General features: G+C 40.0%; 4 protein-coding genes across 10 annotated transcripts in view; 2 read left to right on the top strand and 2 right to left on the bottom strand.

Moving 5' to 3' along the window:
• Positions 1–1,107, bottom strand: part of cert1 (ceramide transporter 1) — a 28,640-nt gene extending 27,533 nt beyond the window's left edge. For 2 of the 6 annotated variants that reach the window (XM_014029022.1, XM_014029024.1), the window contains exons 1-2: positions 503–1,071; positions 236–370 (exon numbers count right to left, since the gene is read on the bottom strand). In XM_014029022.1, coding sequence (XP_013884476.1) covers positions 236–370; positions 503–592 — 225 coding nt within the window. In that variant the 5' untranslated portion in view covers positions 593–1,071. Of the gene's footprint in view, positions 1–235; positions 371–502 lie in introns of all 6 variants that reach the window. The other 4 variants (XM_014029021.1, XM_014029020.1, XM_014029019.1 and 1 more) reach the window with 4 other exon arrangements.
• A 1,174-nt stretch (positions 1,108–2,281) lies between these two features.
• Positions 2,282–10,533, top strand: polk (polymerase (DNA directed) kappa). Its single transcript, XM_014029018.1, has 14 exons — positions 2,282–2,642; positions 2,890–3,009; positions 3,096–3,248; positions 3,583–3,714; positions 3,798–3,948; positions 4,033–4,236; positions 4,455–4,579; positions 5,440–5,606; positions 5,695–5,727; positions 5,813–5,909; positions 6,487–6,658; positions 7,518–8,543; positions 9,895–9,943; positions 10,054–10,533. Exons 1-14 carry the CDS (start codon positions 2,520–2,522, stop codon positions 10,133–10,135), a joined length of 2,634 nt encoding a protein of 877 aa, XP_013884472.1. The 5' UTR covers positions 2,282–2,519; the 3' UTR covers positions 10,136–10,533.
• A 117-nt stretch (positions 10,534–10,650) lies between these two features.
• On the top strand, positions 10,651–15,609 carry ankdd1b (ankyrin repeat and death domain containing 1B). Its single transcript, XM_014029029.1, has 15 exons — positions 10,651–11,156; positions 11,633–11,733; positions 11,855–11,953; positions 12,044–12,142; positions 12,257–12,361; positions 12,440–12,541; positions 12,676–12,774; positions 13,085–13,183; positions 13,298–13,396; positions 13,504–13,602; positions 13,678–13,776; positions 13,945–14,040; positions 14,415–14,616; positions 14,907–15,038; positions 15,131–15,609. The coding sequence occupies exons 1-15, from the start codon at positions 10,982–10,984 to the stop codon at positions 15,184–15,186; spliced, it is 1,662 nt and encodes a 553-aa protein (XP_013884483.1). The 5' UTR covers positions 10,651–10,981; the 3' UTR covers positions 15,187–15,609.
• Positions 15,251–17,152, bottom strand: part of poc5 (POC5 centriolar protein homolog (Chlamydomonas)) — a 10,058-nt gene continuing 8,156 nt past the window's right edge. For both annotated transcript variants that reach the window (XM_014029027.1, XM_014029028.1), the window contains 3 exons: positions 16,246–16,344; positions 15,856–16,023; positions 15,251–15,754 (listed from right to left, as the gene is read on the bottom strand). In XM_014029027.1, coding sequence (XP_013884481.1) covers positions 15,626–15,754; positions 15,856–16,023; positions 16,246–16,344 — 396 coding nt within the window. In that variant the 3' untranslated portion in view covers positions 15,251–15,625. The remainder of the gene's footprint in view (positions 15,755–15,855; positions 16,024–16,245; positions 16,345–17,152) is intronic.

Here is a 17,152-nt window from a genome sequence, read left to right as displayed (position 1 = left end):
AGAGAGAGAGAGAGAGAGAGTGAGTTTTTTTTTTGTGTGTGTGTGTGTGTGTGTGTGTGTGTGTGTGTGTGTGTGTGTGTGTGTGTGTGTGTGTGTGCATCCGGGAGATTGTGCTAAAACAGTTTAACACTTTGGGCACGACAGAAAATAAAATGACACGTTGCAGAGGTGCCAAACATCAGTCTACTTTGTACTTTAGATAACAGAAGGGTAAAGTTGAAGGGTTAACACTTACTGTGAGGACAGCCTTGCTAAGGCACAGAGAACCCCTGCAGCCATATTCCCGTTCATCCTCAGACTTGTAGTAACTCAGCGTGTTGTTTTTCAACACAACCCACCGGTCCTGCCACCCGTGGATGTAGTTCGTCCACTGAAAACACAAAATACGTGAAGTGAACAATAAAGTCGAGCAGATGCGGCTGGTTAGTTATTTCCTCACAGTGGTGTTGTCAGAAACAAACTCAGCAGTGTAGAAAGCCCAAACAAATTCACTAAAACTTACTTTGCTTAAAACGCCCCCGAACTCCACGGGCTGTCCGGATTCTGGGTCCACATCCTCATCCGAACCGGACGACGAGCTCTTTTCGGACATTGGATTTTCAGTTTTCAGGAAAGCCTAAAAATCACGCAGCTTAGGGTTAGAAGGTCGATTCGTTCAATTGGCGTCACAGCCCAAACCTGCTGACAGCTTCAAATCAAGTTCAATCGATCGACGAAATGTTAAATCGGATTCCAAACAGAAACTGGATATCGCATTTTGTTTCCACGCGGCAGTCTGAAAAAGCTCGTGTGTCTCTTATTAAGTTACTCCGACGGTGACAGCGGGCTTTGTTTTGAAACGTCGAATACCAATAAGCCTAGCTAACTTAGCTGGCCAACGACGCAACTAGCTAACACTAACTTTACCTAACAAGTAGTATCCGTTTACCTTAGCAACATAAGCTGCAGTTCATAGGTCCTAAAATATAAAGCCTTAGTGTCAAACCTCCAAATTGCTMAATTTAACCTACTAATAAAGAGCCACGGACATATCGCCTGCACTGGTTCGGCTGCGGTTAGCTGTGTCGGAGAGCTTTTCAGKGGGGAGGAGCCGCAGCCACGCTTTACTGTGTACCTGCTGCGTAAAGATGCGTCAAGTAACACAGTAAAACCGGAAGCTGAACGAAGATTTGTGCAAATAAAATCGTTTACATTTTAAAAAGTGTTACTGCTGTGAACCGAAAGCCGCATAGGCATTCATTTTAATACAATCAAGTTTTAAATTAATCAAAAATAAATTTAAAATAAACTTTCAAATTAAGAAAAACGACAGTATTTTTCACGATGATTTTTTTATGTTCCGTTTTACTTTGTAGGGAATAAACCGGAAATATAAATTGTAGTGTTATTTTCAAACGCTGATTATTGTCATGTGCATTTAGAAGTTCAATTTTTTCAAGTTTGTTCTTGATTTTGACATATATGAACGCACTTTTCTGACTTTTCCCCCCACTTCAGATTTATATATTTTCTTATTGACATTGGTTATGTGCTTAGAAAATAATGTGGTTTTGTTTGTGGTCAGTTTGTTTGTGATACCGTTTTTTTATGTTTACAGTCTTAGGTTAGGGTTGCTGTCTTATGCACCCTGGGGCCAAACGTGCTGAGGTGGGTGTATGCATAATATAAATATAAAACGGTTTGTTTCTTCTATTGCAAGACAAGTTATTCTATGTACTTCAATCCCACAGATAATACACAAGTCTAAAGTTCATAAAGTTCACACATGAAGTCAGATCAAACAAATCAGTATTAGGCCATAAGATTTTTCTCTTGAACTTCAGATAGACATGACACAACTCTTGGATTAATAAAAAAATGTCTTTGATTTTTCTGCAAATTTATGATATGTACTAGATTTACTATTATCTTACTAGATAATTAGGGATTGTAAGAAATATTGCAGATCTAAACAGAGAAGGCTCATCAAACTACAGTAAAATGTCATTTCGTATCATATAAATAAATGTGATGTGTTTTGAAGGGATCAGATTCATTAAAACAATGTGCAGGCCAGAGGAGGTTATAGGATATCTTTAAATGTCTGTTTGAAAAACCTTAAAATAATGTCTGATTTCCAGAACTTAGAAATAGAAAGCATATTTTAATATTACCCTATTAATATTTAAATTCATAGTTTTCATGTGGTCTCATTACATTTCATAGAAAACCTTTTTCTTTTTATTAATTTGTCACCAACCTCTCTAGTTATTGTACTTTTTCATGTGACTTCCGCACTCCTCTGTGGTGACGTATGCGGAAGTACCGCCAAAATCGCTGTTTCAAAACATGTATGGACATGAACGTCACAGCTGAGTGTTTCGTTCAAATGTTAAGGTTTTTGATATAGGATTTTAAAAAAGCGATGTTTTTAAGTATTCTGTGGGTTTTCTGGTCCAAAAGAAAACGACGCAACACATACAAGTTCGGGATTTCTTAGAGCAAATACTGGGTCAGACAGACTGCCACAAAACAACAGGATGGAGGTTTCATCAAGCAAAGAGGAGAGCTGTCTATCGAGAATGGCGCTCAATGACAACAAGGCTGGCATGGAAGGTCTTGACAGAGACAAGATCAATAAAATCATCATGGAAGCCTGTAAGGTACTGAAAAATACACTAAACTAGCATACATTCACTTTTGTTTGTATCATGTGAACGACTTTGTATCGCCTTGCTGCTTAAAAGTGCTATATAAATACCTTACCTTACATTTACTGCTAATTACTGCCTGAGATTTTTTTGAACAGCTCCAAGTCATTAAGTGCTGCACAGAAAAGAAAAAAGRTAAACAACCAGACTTCTGACTCTTACTTTGAAGTTTCTATCTCTTCTTAACTTTATCTTGCAGGGATCCAAGTTTTACGAGAATGAGCTGAAAAGGGAGCAGCAGATGAACCAGCGCATTGAGAAAATGATGCTTCAAAAGGCTCAGATCACAGAACAACAGTTAAAGMAAGCTCAAACTCAGGTTATACATATTATACATGCTGTATGTCAGATTAAAGCTGATCAGATCAACTGTTTGATAAAAGCTTAAAAAAACTTGCTGTGTAGGTGGGAAAGATGGCCTCGGAACTGGAGAGGAGTCGGGATCTAAGCAGAGTGATTGTGCATGTGGACATGGATGCTTTCTACGCAGCTGTGGAGATGAGAGACTGTCCTGAGCTGAAGGACAAGCCGATGGCTGTAGGATCCACAAGTATGCTGGTGGGTTAAAATGTTACAGAAACAGAGATGAAGCAAACAAATACCACAACAGAGGATTTAACCTTCTGCACTGGGTTGCAAATACCAAATACTAACATTTCGGTTTAAATCTAAATAAACTGCAAGTATTCTTTAAATAAAACTAAATACTGAGCTTGTATAGGTTTTATATGGCATGATGGGCACCCTGAAATTTCATTTGTTTACATCTGTTATTGTATTTCTAAAACTTGTGACCTTTTTAAATTTAATCTTTATGATTTTAAAGCAAGTGTTCCTCTATTTATTTATTTATTTGTTTGTTTGTTTGTTTGTTTGTTTGTTTGTCATGCAGTCAACATCGAATTACCATGCCAGGAAATATGGGGTTCGAGCTGCCATGCCTGGCTTCATTGCAAAGAAACTCTGCCCCAGCTTGGTGATTGTTCCTCCTAACTTTGATAAATACCGAGCCGTGAGCGACGAGGTAAGACAAAACCCATAAAACAAATGCCACTTTAGTCTTTTAGTATCTCAGTAAGAGGTGCTCATAAAAGATGTGTCTCTCAGATCCGGGAGATTTTTGCAGACTACGATCCTCACTTCCAGCCGATGAGTCTGGATGAGGCCTATTTGGATTTTACGGACCACCTGGAGCAGAGGCAGAACTGGCCAGAGGCCTCACGCACGCACCGCTTCTCCTCCCAGAGCACTGCTGCAGGTACGGCCTAATGACATAAAAATACTAAACCAAAGATACGATGCGTTGCATTTCTGATCTTTGTGTGAAATCTCTTGTGCACAGATGAAAAGCAGACTCAGCATCACCCGAAGGTAACAGACCTCTCGCCAGTCCTGTTTGAGGACAGTCCTACCTCCTCTCCCTGCCTGCCTGGCTCTGACGGGGGTGCTGGTGATAAATTTGAGCTGTTTGGGACCTCTGTGGAGGAGGCTGTGAGGGAGATGCGCTTCCGCATTGAACAGAAGACCAAGCTGACTGCCAGTGCAGGTGAGGAAAAACTCTGGAATGTTCCTAATGGACGCTATCTTTTTAAATCTGCATTATAGTCACATAAAAAAAGATTCATGATGCTCTAAAGTCCCTACAGCTAACGCTGAAATATATAGACGATGTATCGTAGCATTAGCAAACCTGGTATGCAGCATTATTATAAATCGGTTAGAAATCAAGTTTTCCTTGTTGATTCTCACTTCTTGACCTTTTAGGAATTGCCCCAAACACGATGCTGGCCAAGGTGTGCAGTGACAAGAACAAGCCCAACGGCCAGTACAGACTCCTCCCCACCAGAGAGGCAGTCATGGACTTCATCCAGGCGCTTCCTGTTCGCAAAGTACACTAAAAAACAATCACACATATAACAACGTAACAAGCATCTGAGTTCTTGTTTTAGTGCAATTTTTTTTTGTGTGCATATGTGTAAAGTTTTCCATGTGAGTGCATGCATGCATCTCAGTAGGATCACATTAGCGGTTACTAACTAATGTTAAATTCATGAATTTGTGGTRAAAAAGTCATTTTGCTGTTGCCACACACTGCAGTCGGTTCTTTCACCAAGATTGTTGCTGTAATAAGGGATGCGCACTGTGTAACACGCTGTGCTCTCAGTGTGTAGCTGCGGGACTTGCACCACAGCTGAATGTTGTGTTTGGCGACATCGTTAGTCGATTGCATCAGGAGTTTCAGCTGACCACATCTTTTGATGATACTTTTGAACATCAGATACTGGATTATGTCGTTTTATAAAAGTATCTTAACACTAATTCAACACTGACACATATTTCCTTTAGCTCGTTTTTATTTTCAAGAGTTTGCTGAAGTTACACAAGCTTATCTTAAATTGCAGCCTTTTATTCCTTTCTTTTAAAAAAAAAGCAGTCCGGTTGTCTTTAATTAATTTTGCTAAGATTGCTGTTGTTTAGTTGTATTTAGAAAGTATTTATGTGAATTGCCGGAGTAGTACATAACGTGCAACACTTTAGCCTGAAGAAATCCTTTTTAAGATTTTGAAATAAGAATTCATTAGAGAAAGTGTTCACTGAAAAGTAAAGAAGCTTATTTTAACTTAGTTTTTCGTTTTCTCTAACAATGTTGTTTGTTTTCTTTAACAGGTTGTGATGTGTTTAAACCTGTGGGTTAAAATATGCATAAGTGAAAACATACAGTAACAACTATATTTATGTATTTCTTCAGGTTTGTGGCATCGGGAAGGTGAGCGAAAAAATGCTGAACTCTCTGGACATCACCACCTGCGCACATCTCGGCCAGCAGATGGCACTGTTGTCACTGTTGTTCTCGGAGACGGCTTGGCATCATTTCATGCAGATTGCTCTGGGTCTCGGATCCACGTTTATACCAAGGTATGTTGCTTACCTAACGATATTTAAAGCAGCAACATTCAAGCTAAAAGAAAACAGAAAATAAATCTGTGTTTCTGCTTTCTTTCAGACATGAAGAAAGAAAAAGCATGAGCACAGAAAGGTACGCTTTATTCAGCCAGCCATCAACAAGGTTCCCTTTTGTCGTATTGTTGATTTTTACTCAGATTTCTGGTCCATAYTGACAGAACATTTAAAGAATTAAGTAAACCTGATGAGCAGCTGCTGTTATGCAGACAGCTCTGTGAAGATCTGGCAGAGGACCTGAGCAAAGAAGGGCTGAAGGTACTGAATGAAAGCTGCTTTATTTGTTTTTAACATAAAGATATCTCAGAAGGTTAAAAAGGCCTCTGGCTTTCAGTGTTCATCACAACGTTTTGTAACTTTAAAGCTGTTGTAAAAAAATGTAAATACAGTAGTTCTAACACAATATATAGATATTTGAACAAATAAAAATGTCCATTTAAACATACTTTTCTGGATGAACCCATGCCATTCTATTCTTGGCCTTTCAAGCATCACCTTGACTTCAGACCATAACTTATATAATTACATCAACCTGTCCATTTCTTTCTGAATCAATAGAGGATGGCACAGATAGCTTGGCCCCCCTGCCTTAGTCCCTTATAGGCAACATAAAATGGAGGGCCGTTAAAGAGACAGCAGGGGCCACTCTGAAGTGTTCCCCCTGGGAGACGATGGCATTACTATGAAAACTCATAAAATGCTCTCTGACAGATCAGATCTGATGTTCCAGATTTCCATCTTTGTTTTCAGTCTCTTTGAACAATGGTGTTGAATTTTTGTAAATAGTTTGAAAGTGAACAGAAATGACTTACTTCCCCCCCTCTTTTTTGTGAAGGGTAAAACGATTACTTTGAAGCTCAAGAACGTCAACTTTGAGGTGAAAACCAGGGCGCAGACGCTCCCATACGCCGTGGCTACGGTGGAGGACATCTATGCTGTCGCGAAGGATTTATTGAAAATGGAAATAGAAAATGAAATCCCCCAACCGCTGAGACTGAGGCTTATGGGTAATCACATTTAACAATATAAACATAATATCAATTATTATAACCTGATTAAAGCTAGACAAATAGCATTTTCTGCAAAAATGCAGAGTGCTAAATGAGTTTGCTGAAGAAGCTGAAACTGAGATGTTTAAGCTAGATGCTAGCTAAAAGCTAAATGTAGCAAAAAGTTAGCGAAAGGCTAAATGTTGGAGAAATGTTGTTGAATGGTAACTACAGGGTTCCTGCAGATCCTTAAAAAGTCTTAAAAGGCCTTGAATTCATCAATCCAAAATTAAGGCCTTAATTAGCCTTAAAAGGTCTTAAATCAATCTTCAGAAGTCTTAAAAATGTTAATGCGATATTTGACAAAATAGTAACAACAATTTGGTTGAATAATTCAACCAAAAATACTTTGATTCATGAGTTTCTTCCACAGTTTTTAYTTTTTGTCATTTGTGTTTATTATGAAATTGGTCTTAAATTTGATTACATTTGACATAAAAAATTATTAAAAAGTCTTAAATTTTACTTGCCTTAAACTGTAGGAACCCTGAACTAATAGTAGCATAAAAATATTGAGTACGCTCAAACAGATTTAAAAGACACAATGTTTTAAAGGAATTGAAGAGATCTGAATGTATGGGAAAATATTTGTAGACAAAGCTAAATATTTAAAAAATGTTTTAACATGACAGAAACCAAAATTCATAGCACCCATCTCTTGATTGAGCTAGACCTTTGGATACATGAATGGCTAAAGTAGRAGTAGTTAGATTGCAAAAAATACGTGGAAAAAAATCATAAACAGGAAAACAAAAATTTGTAGTTTATTATTTTAAGCTCTGGGTTCTTAAAGGTTTCTTGTTCTTTATGATTTTAGGTGTTCGAATATCTGCCTTTGTCAGTGTGGAGGACAAGACGCCCATGCAGAAAAGTATCATCGGCTTTCTCCAGCCAGGCAAGGCAGACTGCAGTCGCTCTTCCCAAATAATACATCAAAACCTTGAGAAAAAGCAACTCTCCGATCACCCAGTCCAAACTTCGCAGCCTTTGGCCCATCTAGCAGGACAGGCTGACCACAGACGAGAAGAAGCTTGCTGGCAAAGTGAGCAGGGGCGTTCAGAAAAAAGAAAAAACGACGAGAAACCCCAGGAGTCCTTCTTTCAAAGAGCTCGAGCCAAAAGACTACAACTCCTGGCGGCYAACTCAAACACACAAGCTGAAAGATGTGGAGAAGGCATTTCTAAGATGACCTCTGTAAGAAGTGATTCTAAAGAGGGCAGCGAGTCGTCACAATCAAACAACAGCAGCGTAGCTTCAGACCTTACTAAAAAAGAATCTGTTATCTCTGTTCCGGCTCATTCCTCGACATCAGGCTGTGGGACACAAACAGAGTCCCTCACATGTCCAGTGTGTTTCGCACAGGTCCAGACAACTGACCTGAACATCTTCAACAGACATATAGACCGCTGTCTTAACAATGATGCTGAAAAGCTAAACAAAAGCTCAGCAGCACATTTAGACCCAGAGAATCAGAAATGTGAGATGGCGCACGGACAAAACGGAGCGCACAGAGTTAAAAACGAGCCGTCTGTAAAGAGTAAAGAGCTGGAGTCGAGCAAAACTTGTCTTCAGGGAGGTCAACAGGGTTTAAAGGACAACTCTGCTCAAAAGGATCTGCTGATCGAGGGCGACAACAAACCCGGGACCTTGCAGGAACATCGGTCATGTGGTAAAAGTCCCGTCCTTGTTTGCCCAGTGTGTCAGGTGACCCAAGACACAGACGACCTCGCTGTCTTCAACCGACACGTTGACCTCTGCCTGAACCAAGAGGTCCTGCATGAGCTCGGAGGACAGGCGACATTTACCAGAAAACCATCTGCAGTTAAAAATAGCGGGACCAAAGGTAAGTGTGAGCACTTTTCTTCGGTTTACATCAGACTCATGATTCATAGAGATACGCAGGAAAGGGTTCTGCTCCTAATGCAAAAGAAAAAAAGAGAAAGTGCTTTTTTTGTGAAACCGAAGTGTGAATTTCGAGGGCTGAATGACTAGCTGAAAGATGCTGAAGAACAAAAGGCTAGCAAAAGGCTAAATTTGGCAAAATATTAGCTAGAAGCTAAAAGCATTCAAGTAGTCGGCTAACAAAAGCAAAAGGGTGGCTAAAAGCTAACAGTAGAAAGTAGCTTAAAATTGAAAGTAGCATAAGAAAACAAAAAAATCAGATCAGGTATGCTAAGAAACATTTTAGGATAAYGGTGTGCTTTAAGTAAATAAAGATATTTCAGTGTATTTCTATGTTGAATATAAATTTAGCAAAAAAAAGTAAGGAAATTTGGGTTTGGTAGATTGTTATTCTTTGTTGTAACAATGCTTCTTGGCAATAAATCTTATTCTGTTGGAAAGCCTGTTAGGTGTCTGGTGCAAGGTTTATTGCCAAGAAGCGTTGTTAGAACAAAGAAGTAATCTACCAAACATAAATTTCCTTATTTGTAAATCAAATATGTTTGAAAGTATAAAAGTTGAACCCACAGCTGAACATTTCAGTATAAGAATGACTAAAGTCTGTACGCAGAAGTAATTAAACCACAAAAAACAATGTACAAAAATAATTACATGACAACAGAACAGACGCGTAACTTCTGAGTCAGCATTAACACAAAAACATTAGGAATTCAGCTTTTGTTTTCGGTGTCGACCAACACCGTTCAACTTTATCTGTTAATTACTTCATTATGCGCAGTATCTGCAGAGCAGGTAAGTAGGTGATTAGTCAACTAGTCCTTTGTGCAGCAAAGTCATTTGTTCCTTTGTGGATCTTCAGCCTGAGAGGATGTATCCATCCTCTGCTGAGGAAAGATACAATGCAGGTAATAATGTCCATAAACTGTGGGCGTAAGACTCCTTCGGAGTGAGCAGAAGCATTTTCTGTTTCAAGGGTTGCCYGTGACCTCTGACCCTGTTATTTACTGACACAGACATTGTATAAGAAGGTGGTATTGATTCACGCAGAGAAAAGACATCTCATTTCACCCCACGGGACCCCCGTGTGCCACTGGTCCTTGAAATGACTGAATCGCTTCCTCACCTTTTCATTTCCTACAAAGAAGCCAAGCCTGGTTTTTCTAACTAGCTAGCTTGTGGAATTGCAGTCTTTATGGCTCCAAGGAGATGCGACAGTACATCTTTGTCCATTTTATTTTCTCAAAGAAGAGATTAGAAGAGTTTTTTTTTCTCTCATTTGCTTTTCCTTGCAGACAACAGACTTCAACAGTCAAGACAAGGAAGTAAAGGCAAAAATAAAAGGTGAAACAAAATGTCAATAAATGTCTCTACCTCTTTAACTAAACTATTTTAAATGCATGAACAGCTAAATTTTTAATTTAAAAAAGTTGTTTTTTTCCTTTTTGTCTTAGAAGAGACACACCATCCTCTCCTCCGTCTAAAAAAGCTAAAAGCGGCGGTTCCCGCAACACCATCGACAAGTTCTTCAGGTGAAGGTAACCCGTGAAGAATACCTGCCTGCTCTGGGACGATGCAAGCAAGTTTTTTTCTTCTGCAGTGAGAAGTGACGCTCAGCTCCTCTGGTTTCATTCAACATTTTATTTAAATTAATGTCATAAACTCACAATCATCACACAAAAATGATGTATAAGAAAAATCTGCTCCCACAAGAAGTGAAGCACTTGCACTAATTAACCTGTATTTTAAACCATAAACAAAAATACAATAATTCTTCAGAGATTCTTATTTTATTCCAGATTTCATGTTTCTGTTTATTGTTGTTTTTTAAAGAATTCTAATATTTAAATCTGCTTTTGACTTTTGACTTGTAAAGTAAAAATTATCTTCAAGTTATTTTCAATGATTTCTTTATTTTTTTTGTACTGATCATGAAGGTATAAAATAAATAATCTGCCCGAATTCTTACTTTTGTGTTTTTCTTTTTTTATCTTTTAGAAATCAGGGTCCATCTGTTTTCACTCAGCACAAACCTCAAAGTCTAGTTTGACTGAATAGCTTTTATTTGAAATTTCTCGTCTAACTTTCCTTGGCAGAAAAGTCACAGCTACCACCAGAGTGTTATGTTTGTCCTATTCAATCTACCTGTGTGATCAAAAAGTCAACAAAACGATTGAAGTCGTTCCACCTCCTGTTCGTACACACAGTTAAATACACTCCTGCTATCAGCAGACCTTTTTCAGGGCGTGAGCTGGCAAAGTAAACACGAAACAATCCTCAGAAACTATCATCATTTCCACTTCTCAAGCCCTGCTCGTCTGTGGGACTGCATGAAACCTGGTGACATCTTTTTCCCTCAAGAGGTTTTATTTAAAGAATTTGATGGAAAGAAGAGTCATGGCTTTAAGGACGATGATGAAAGAGCGTTGTCTGAGGAAGGAGGACCTGGACCCCCAGAAGTGGATGCGAAAGGAGACCRTCAGGGGGTTTACTGACTTTATACTCAACAAAAACACTGAGGAAGAGGCCGACAGCAGCTATGACAACAAAGAAATGTGTGAGTAACAGAAACCAGCTTTAGACAACTGGAATGAGGAGATTTGAACATTTATATTGAAATATTTGACAGCGAGGCTCATGTTCATACGATTATTTGTTCTTCATTGAGATGGATTCTCTTATGTCTAATAACCTTGTCGGTAAAACAAACCAAAACCAGCTTGATACAATAAACGTTTAGGCTGATCTGCTGAAGAATTTATTTTAAAGATGCATTCTTTTATCCATTATGCCCAAACATCTCTCATTTGTTTATCCAAATAATAGAAAGTTGGGTGAGGTTGTATTTACTTAATGTTAAGACATAGGATACAATATTTAACTGTGTCTTAAAGCACAAAACCAGTTTCTTGGAGGATTGACCAATTGCCCAGTTTATAGTAAGATAATGTTTGGTTTGGATTTTGATGGAGCCTTTATTTGGCTGTGTGCACATGTTCATATAAGATGTGTAAAGCCTTTGATTTGTTCCAGTACTTGAGACGGAAAAGCAGTTTATGGAGGCAGCAAAGAAGAATGATGTGGAGACCATGAAGCTCCTTGGAAAGAGTCTTAATGTCAATGCGAGGAATTTGGTGGGTTTGGTACAATGCTTTGCTTAGCCGGCTGCTAGTGTCTTGGTTCATAGAGGCAGAGAAGTGCTAAGGTTTTGGGAGAAACTCTGCAGAAATCCTATGTTGATGAATTTTGCCACAGCATCACAGGACAGCCCTTCACTTCGCCGTAGCTGGCAAAAACAACGATGCCGTTCAGTTTCTTCTACAGCGCCGGGCCAAGGTAGACCAAAAGGACAAGGTGAGATGGTTTGAAACGATTATTGCAAGAACGACAACCTGCGTGAAATACAGTATTTCGGCACCGTTTTCATGTTTGTGTTCCTGACAGTATGGCGTGGCACCTATTCACCTGGCTGCATGGTTTGGGGGTTTGGAGATCCTGAAACTATTGGTGCAAGCGGGAGCTGAACAGAAGGTTGAAAACGAGGTGAAGTGGGATTTTTGAGTAACTGAGAAATATACTTGTTTAAATAATAAATAATGATTGTATTAAAATCTTAAGTTGCTTACCTAATTGGTCAGAAATGTTTTTCTCCCTCAGGATGGGCTGAACATCATGCACTGCRCTGCCATGAACAACCACACAGAAGTCATAGAGTATATTATAAATGATCTGCAGATGAAAGAGTTGGACAAAGATGATCAGGTGTGTGTCTGATGATGACTTCCTGTTAAACAACACATCCACATTCGTCTGCGTGGTTAATCTTCACGGTTTTTTCAGGCAGGACACCGGCCCTTTGCACGGGCAGCAGAACACGGGTGTGTTGAAATGTTACAGATACTGATGGAGTCCTACAACATGGCCACCATGAAGCCCAATCAGGTGTGTGTTGCTTGTCAGTTTTTGGTGCGTTTCGTGCATCAAAATAAGGCAATTTTTCTTGCGTCACACCTGCAAGACAGCTGAAAGTCAAACACCCTTTGATGTGTGCGGTTTCCCTCCCTCCCTTCTGCCAGAGAGGGGACACGCCCCTGCACTTAGCGGCCAGGAACGGCCACTTGGACGCCGTTCAACTGCTGCTGCAGGGCTTCGATACTCGGGACGAAGTCAACGCGGTATGCAATCAGCGTGAACAGCTTCCCCATCACAGTTTGGTTTGTGACTTTGTGTTCAGTGGGTAATCCACTCCTGGATGGTGTCTCTGCTTGGGATTAATTAAGATGCATCAAACGTGCTGGTTAACGTCCCCAAATGGGATCTGAATGAATATTTGTCTGGCGTTGCCTCTTTTTGAGAGACAGAATCCAAGTTGACACAATGTGARCACTTTGTACAATTTTATGTACTTAAGTTAACTAGACTGTTACCTAAAACAAAAGGTCTCCCATTAGGAAGCAGCATATATAGAAAATGATTCTGTTTTAGGACAGTGAGACAGCTTTGTACCAGGCTGCAGACACCGGTCAGGAAGAATGTGTCCTGGCCCTGCTGGAGGCTGGCTGTGACCCCAACCTTCTCACAGAGGTAAAAAATAAAATAAAAATGTAAACATTAAAAGAATATCCTTCTGTTAATGACTTTGCTTGCAATTTTTGTATTTAGTTACCAAAATAAAAACTGAACTCCATATCTCTGCAGGCCAAAAGCAGCGCTCTCCATCAGGCCTCTGAAAGAGGCCACACTCCTCTTGTCCAGCTCCTGTTAGAGTACCACGCCCATCCAGACATTCAAAATCAGGTAAGTAAAACCAGACGGGAGTGGTACAACACAGGTTACACACAACTCTGCTACAAAATAGCTCATCTTTTTTAAAGCATTTGTAACAGTATATGTATGTTTCTCAGCACCTAGAGGCACCACTCCACCTGGCAGTGAGGAAAAGTCACTTACCTGTTATCCATTCTCTTCTAGTAGCAGGCTGCAACATCAATATCACTGACAAGGTATCCGCCACAGTAACACATGCTTTCAACTTTAAACCTGGAATGTGTTTGCTCAGTTGTATTGTGCACTGTTAGAGGTCCCAGACTGCTTTGCACCTTGCGGCAGAGTTCGCCAGGACTGAAGTGGTGGAGATGCTTCTTAAAGCGGGTGTAGATCTAACGCTGCGAGACAGAGTAAAGTATCCACATTCATTCCTAACGACGTAAAATGCTAAACCCCTAAATGTGATTCATTTCTGCCACGACACCAGTGAAATGTAAGGAAATCTAAATGTAAACGAGATAATGCAGCTTCTCGTTTACTTTGCTTTAATCTGATTGTACGCGCTGGATTTGGAGCAGCAGGGAAAGACGGCACTGGGTGTGGCAGCCAGAGCGAATGAGGTGATAATTGCGGACATGATCATCAAAGCAGAAAGATACTACACGTGGAGGCAGGTRAGAGAGAGTTAAACCTGCTACAGTTTAATCCATCTTCGAGACTTTGGAATCAATCTTTGGCTTCATCATAAATGATTTATTCTCCAATGCCACATTCTATATTAGCTAAATCTCCTCTAATAACATTAAGCCATCCAAAGGTTAAAAAAAAAAGAATTGCAACCCAGAAACATTTGAAAGCCAATTTACCATCAATTTAATTAAAAAGATATGCATGACTCCCTGAAATTATTGATTCTAAAAATGTTTACCTCTGGCATTCATATTGCTAACCGTGTGTGCTGTGCCAATAACCTCCTCGCACGCTGCTGTGTTTCTCTGAGGCTGGTGGCCTTTATCATTCTACTGACATGATTTAATTGCCCTTTCAGGCCAACCCAGAGCTTAATGAAAGTGTTTGGAGCGAGCGTCCGCTAACGTTTAAACTCGACCACCGCCGTGAGACCAAGCAGCTCCGCTCGATTGCCTGGCGTCTGGCGTACGAGCAGATGAAAGCAGGGGACTGGAAACGACTGGCAGAGCACTGGGGCTTCACCAAGGAGCAGGTTTCTGCTATAGAGGAGCAGTGGACAGGTGGGAATTTAGAAAATTGAAGATTATTATTGTTTGAATTAATTTTTTTGGGGGGGAAAGGGGGGCAGATATAATTTTTTTCTTCTTTCTGCTGCCTTTCCTTTTATTTGTGATTTGTATTTCCTGTTGTATATAGAATTTGCTCTGTTTTTTTCTTTTTAAAAGAAATGAATAAACTTTATAAACTAAACTAAAATCTGATACATACAGAATACTTTAAATCAGATTTAGTTTTTAAGCTAAAACAAGCTGAATTGCTTCCCTAACCCTGCGGTTCTGTTTGTCCACAGGTCAGCACAGCTATAAAGAGCACGGCAATAGGATGCTGCTGATCTGGCTGCACGGAGAGGAGCTGGCTCAGAGGAATCCTGCTAAAGAACTCTATCAGGGCCTCGTGCTCACCGGGAACGGGAAAGCAGCAGGTGCCTTCAATTAACAAAAACATAAACATTGCTGAGTTGTTCTGGCTTGTGTGCCCATTTGTTTTTAAACAAAATATTAAATTGTCTTACAGATAAAATCCGGACAGAGGCAGAGAACACCAGCAGCAAGAGTTGTTGTGTTTCCTGAAGAAGAGCCGTTCCTTGTATAGATTAAAAGTTAAGTTTAAACTGTTCCAAGGATTTATAAAAGAAAAGTCATAAAATAATTTATTAAAAAAAAAGCATCCTGCATCAGATCATTAGAAGATGGCTTTGGTCTGTAAACAACCAACAGTTCTGGATTATTTCCACAACATAAATTTACACACACATAGTTTTAATTGTGCATAATTCAAAGTAAAACCTAATGTGCAAAAAAAATAAATCATTTATAGCTGTCAAGTCAGTAAATAATGAAAATTGTGAACTACTTTCCTGAGAAAACGCATACTGTGTTCATGACAAAGATGCAAAAAACAAGTGGAAATGAATGTTTTTGTTATCAAGTTCTCACATTATAATAAAAATTCTGTACATTTTTGCATAGAATAAACTAAATCCTTCATTTAAACATGCTGAATGTGTGATCAGTCCACTACTTTGATGGAGTGCACRTGGCAGGAGCTGGTTCTGGAGGAGCCTCTGCCTTTAGTGGAGGCGTGTCTCAGCTGGGATGACCGAGGGAACTTAGCAGCTGTGGCCTGACCGACAGTGAGCTGAAAGAGTCAACAGAGAAACAGGAAAAGGGATTTAACTGGCTCATATGGCTGACGTTTGGAGTTAGGAACAGACGCTGGCAGCAGTGATGCTCAGTCACCTGGGTGACAGGATGATAATGGTCCACCACAGAGCTCATGGGCGGAGCCACTCCCATCACCTGCAGGTTGCCGTACGCTGATTTACCAACACCGGGCCGCGCAGTGATGCGAGCGGTCACAGTCTTAGATGGTTTTGGTTGCCCTGCCATCACAACACGACCACTGACCTGAAACAAGATTGTCTCGTGTATTTATACTGTATATAACAGAAATAGAGCAAAAATGCGAGGGGAAAAAATTAAAGCGTGTTAACTTAAGAACTTAAGTGTTCTCTGAAACCACTTTTTATCTGATGCGCTGTATTGTGTCAAAGTGTAGTGTGGCAGCCATAAAAGGGATATTGTTCATGACTTTAAGTCTGCTGTATCAAAATCGGGATCACTGCTGACCTGTTTGTGGGAACTTGCAATGCCACCAAGTGGGAGAGAGCTGTGCATCACTGAGGTGGAAGGGACTTCCTCACGGAATGTGGAAGCTCTGGAACCCACCTAAAGAAAAAAGTAYAATATACTTTTATACTATAGTAAAATACAAAGAACCTAGAGTCAGAGGTGCAACATAAGATGAGTTGATGTAATGAAAAATTTGACAATACAAATAAACAGTGTTAGGCAGCGAAAAGAGGGAATGGGCCTCATGCAAGAACCTGTTCGTATTCTAAATTTCTCTTTTGTTCGTATGAAGGGTTCGTATGAACATGCCACGTCAGATTCAACAAACTCTTCTATCTTCAGGAAAAGTGTGTAAATAAGTTGCATAAACATAATGATTTCCACCTGTTCGTATCCAGCTGCTCGTGCAYGCGGAGARATTAGCATAATTACCACCCCAAAAACACCATATAAGGCTATGTTTCCTGCCTCAGAAACCAGGAAGTGTCCATTCAGGAAAATGACAGCGAAAAGTAAAAAGAAGAATTTTATGAGTTCAGTGATTGAAGTCCGTCTNTCATTTATTCAGAAGCCACAACGTCGTGCAACGAAATCCCCCACCCCCACGTGGTCGCAAGTGGTCTCAGTTGAGGTTCTGAAATAAGCATTTTAAAATGTTTTCACAATATGTCTGGCACTTTGGAGAAAATCCAGGACTCGCTGGAGGGATTATGTACAGTATCCCCTCTGGCCTGGGAACGTCTCGGAGTCCACCAGGACATGGAGGGTGTCGCTGGGGAGAACGGGGTCTCTCTGCTGCTGCCCCCGCGACCTGATCCCGGATAAGCACCAGGGGTCTCATTTATAAAGGATTGCGTGGAAACCATACTAAAAGTGAACGTACGGCCAAAAGGCGGAAATGGCG

The sequence above is a fragment of the Austrofundulus limnaeus genome, unplaced genomic scaffold, assembly GCF_001266775.1.
Source record: "Austrofundulus limnaeus strain Quisiro unplaced genomic scaffold, Austrofundulus_limnaeus-1.0 Scaffold843, whole genome shotgun sequence".
NCBI classification, from domain to species: domain Eukaryota; kingdom Metazoa; phylum Chordata; class Actinopteri; order Cyprinodontiformes; family Rivulidae; genus Austrofundulus; species Austrofundulus limnaeus.
The sequence above is the reverse complement of the archived record's forward strand: the minus strand, read 5'-3'. Positions and strand labels throughout refer to the sequence as shown.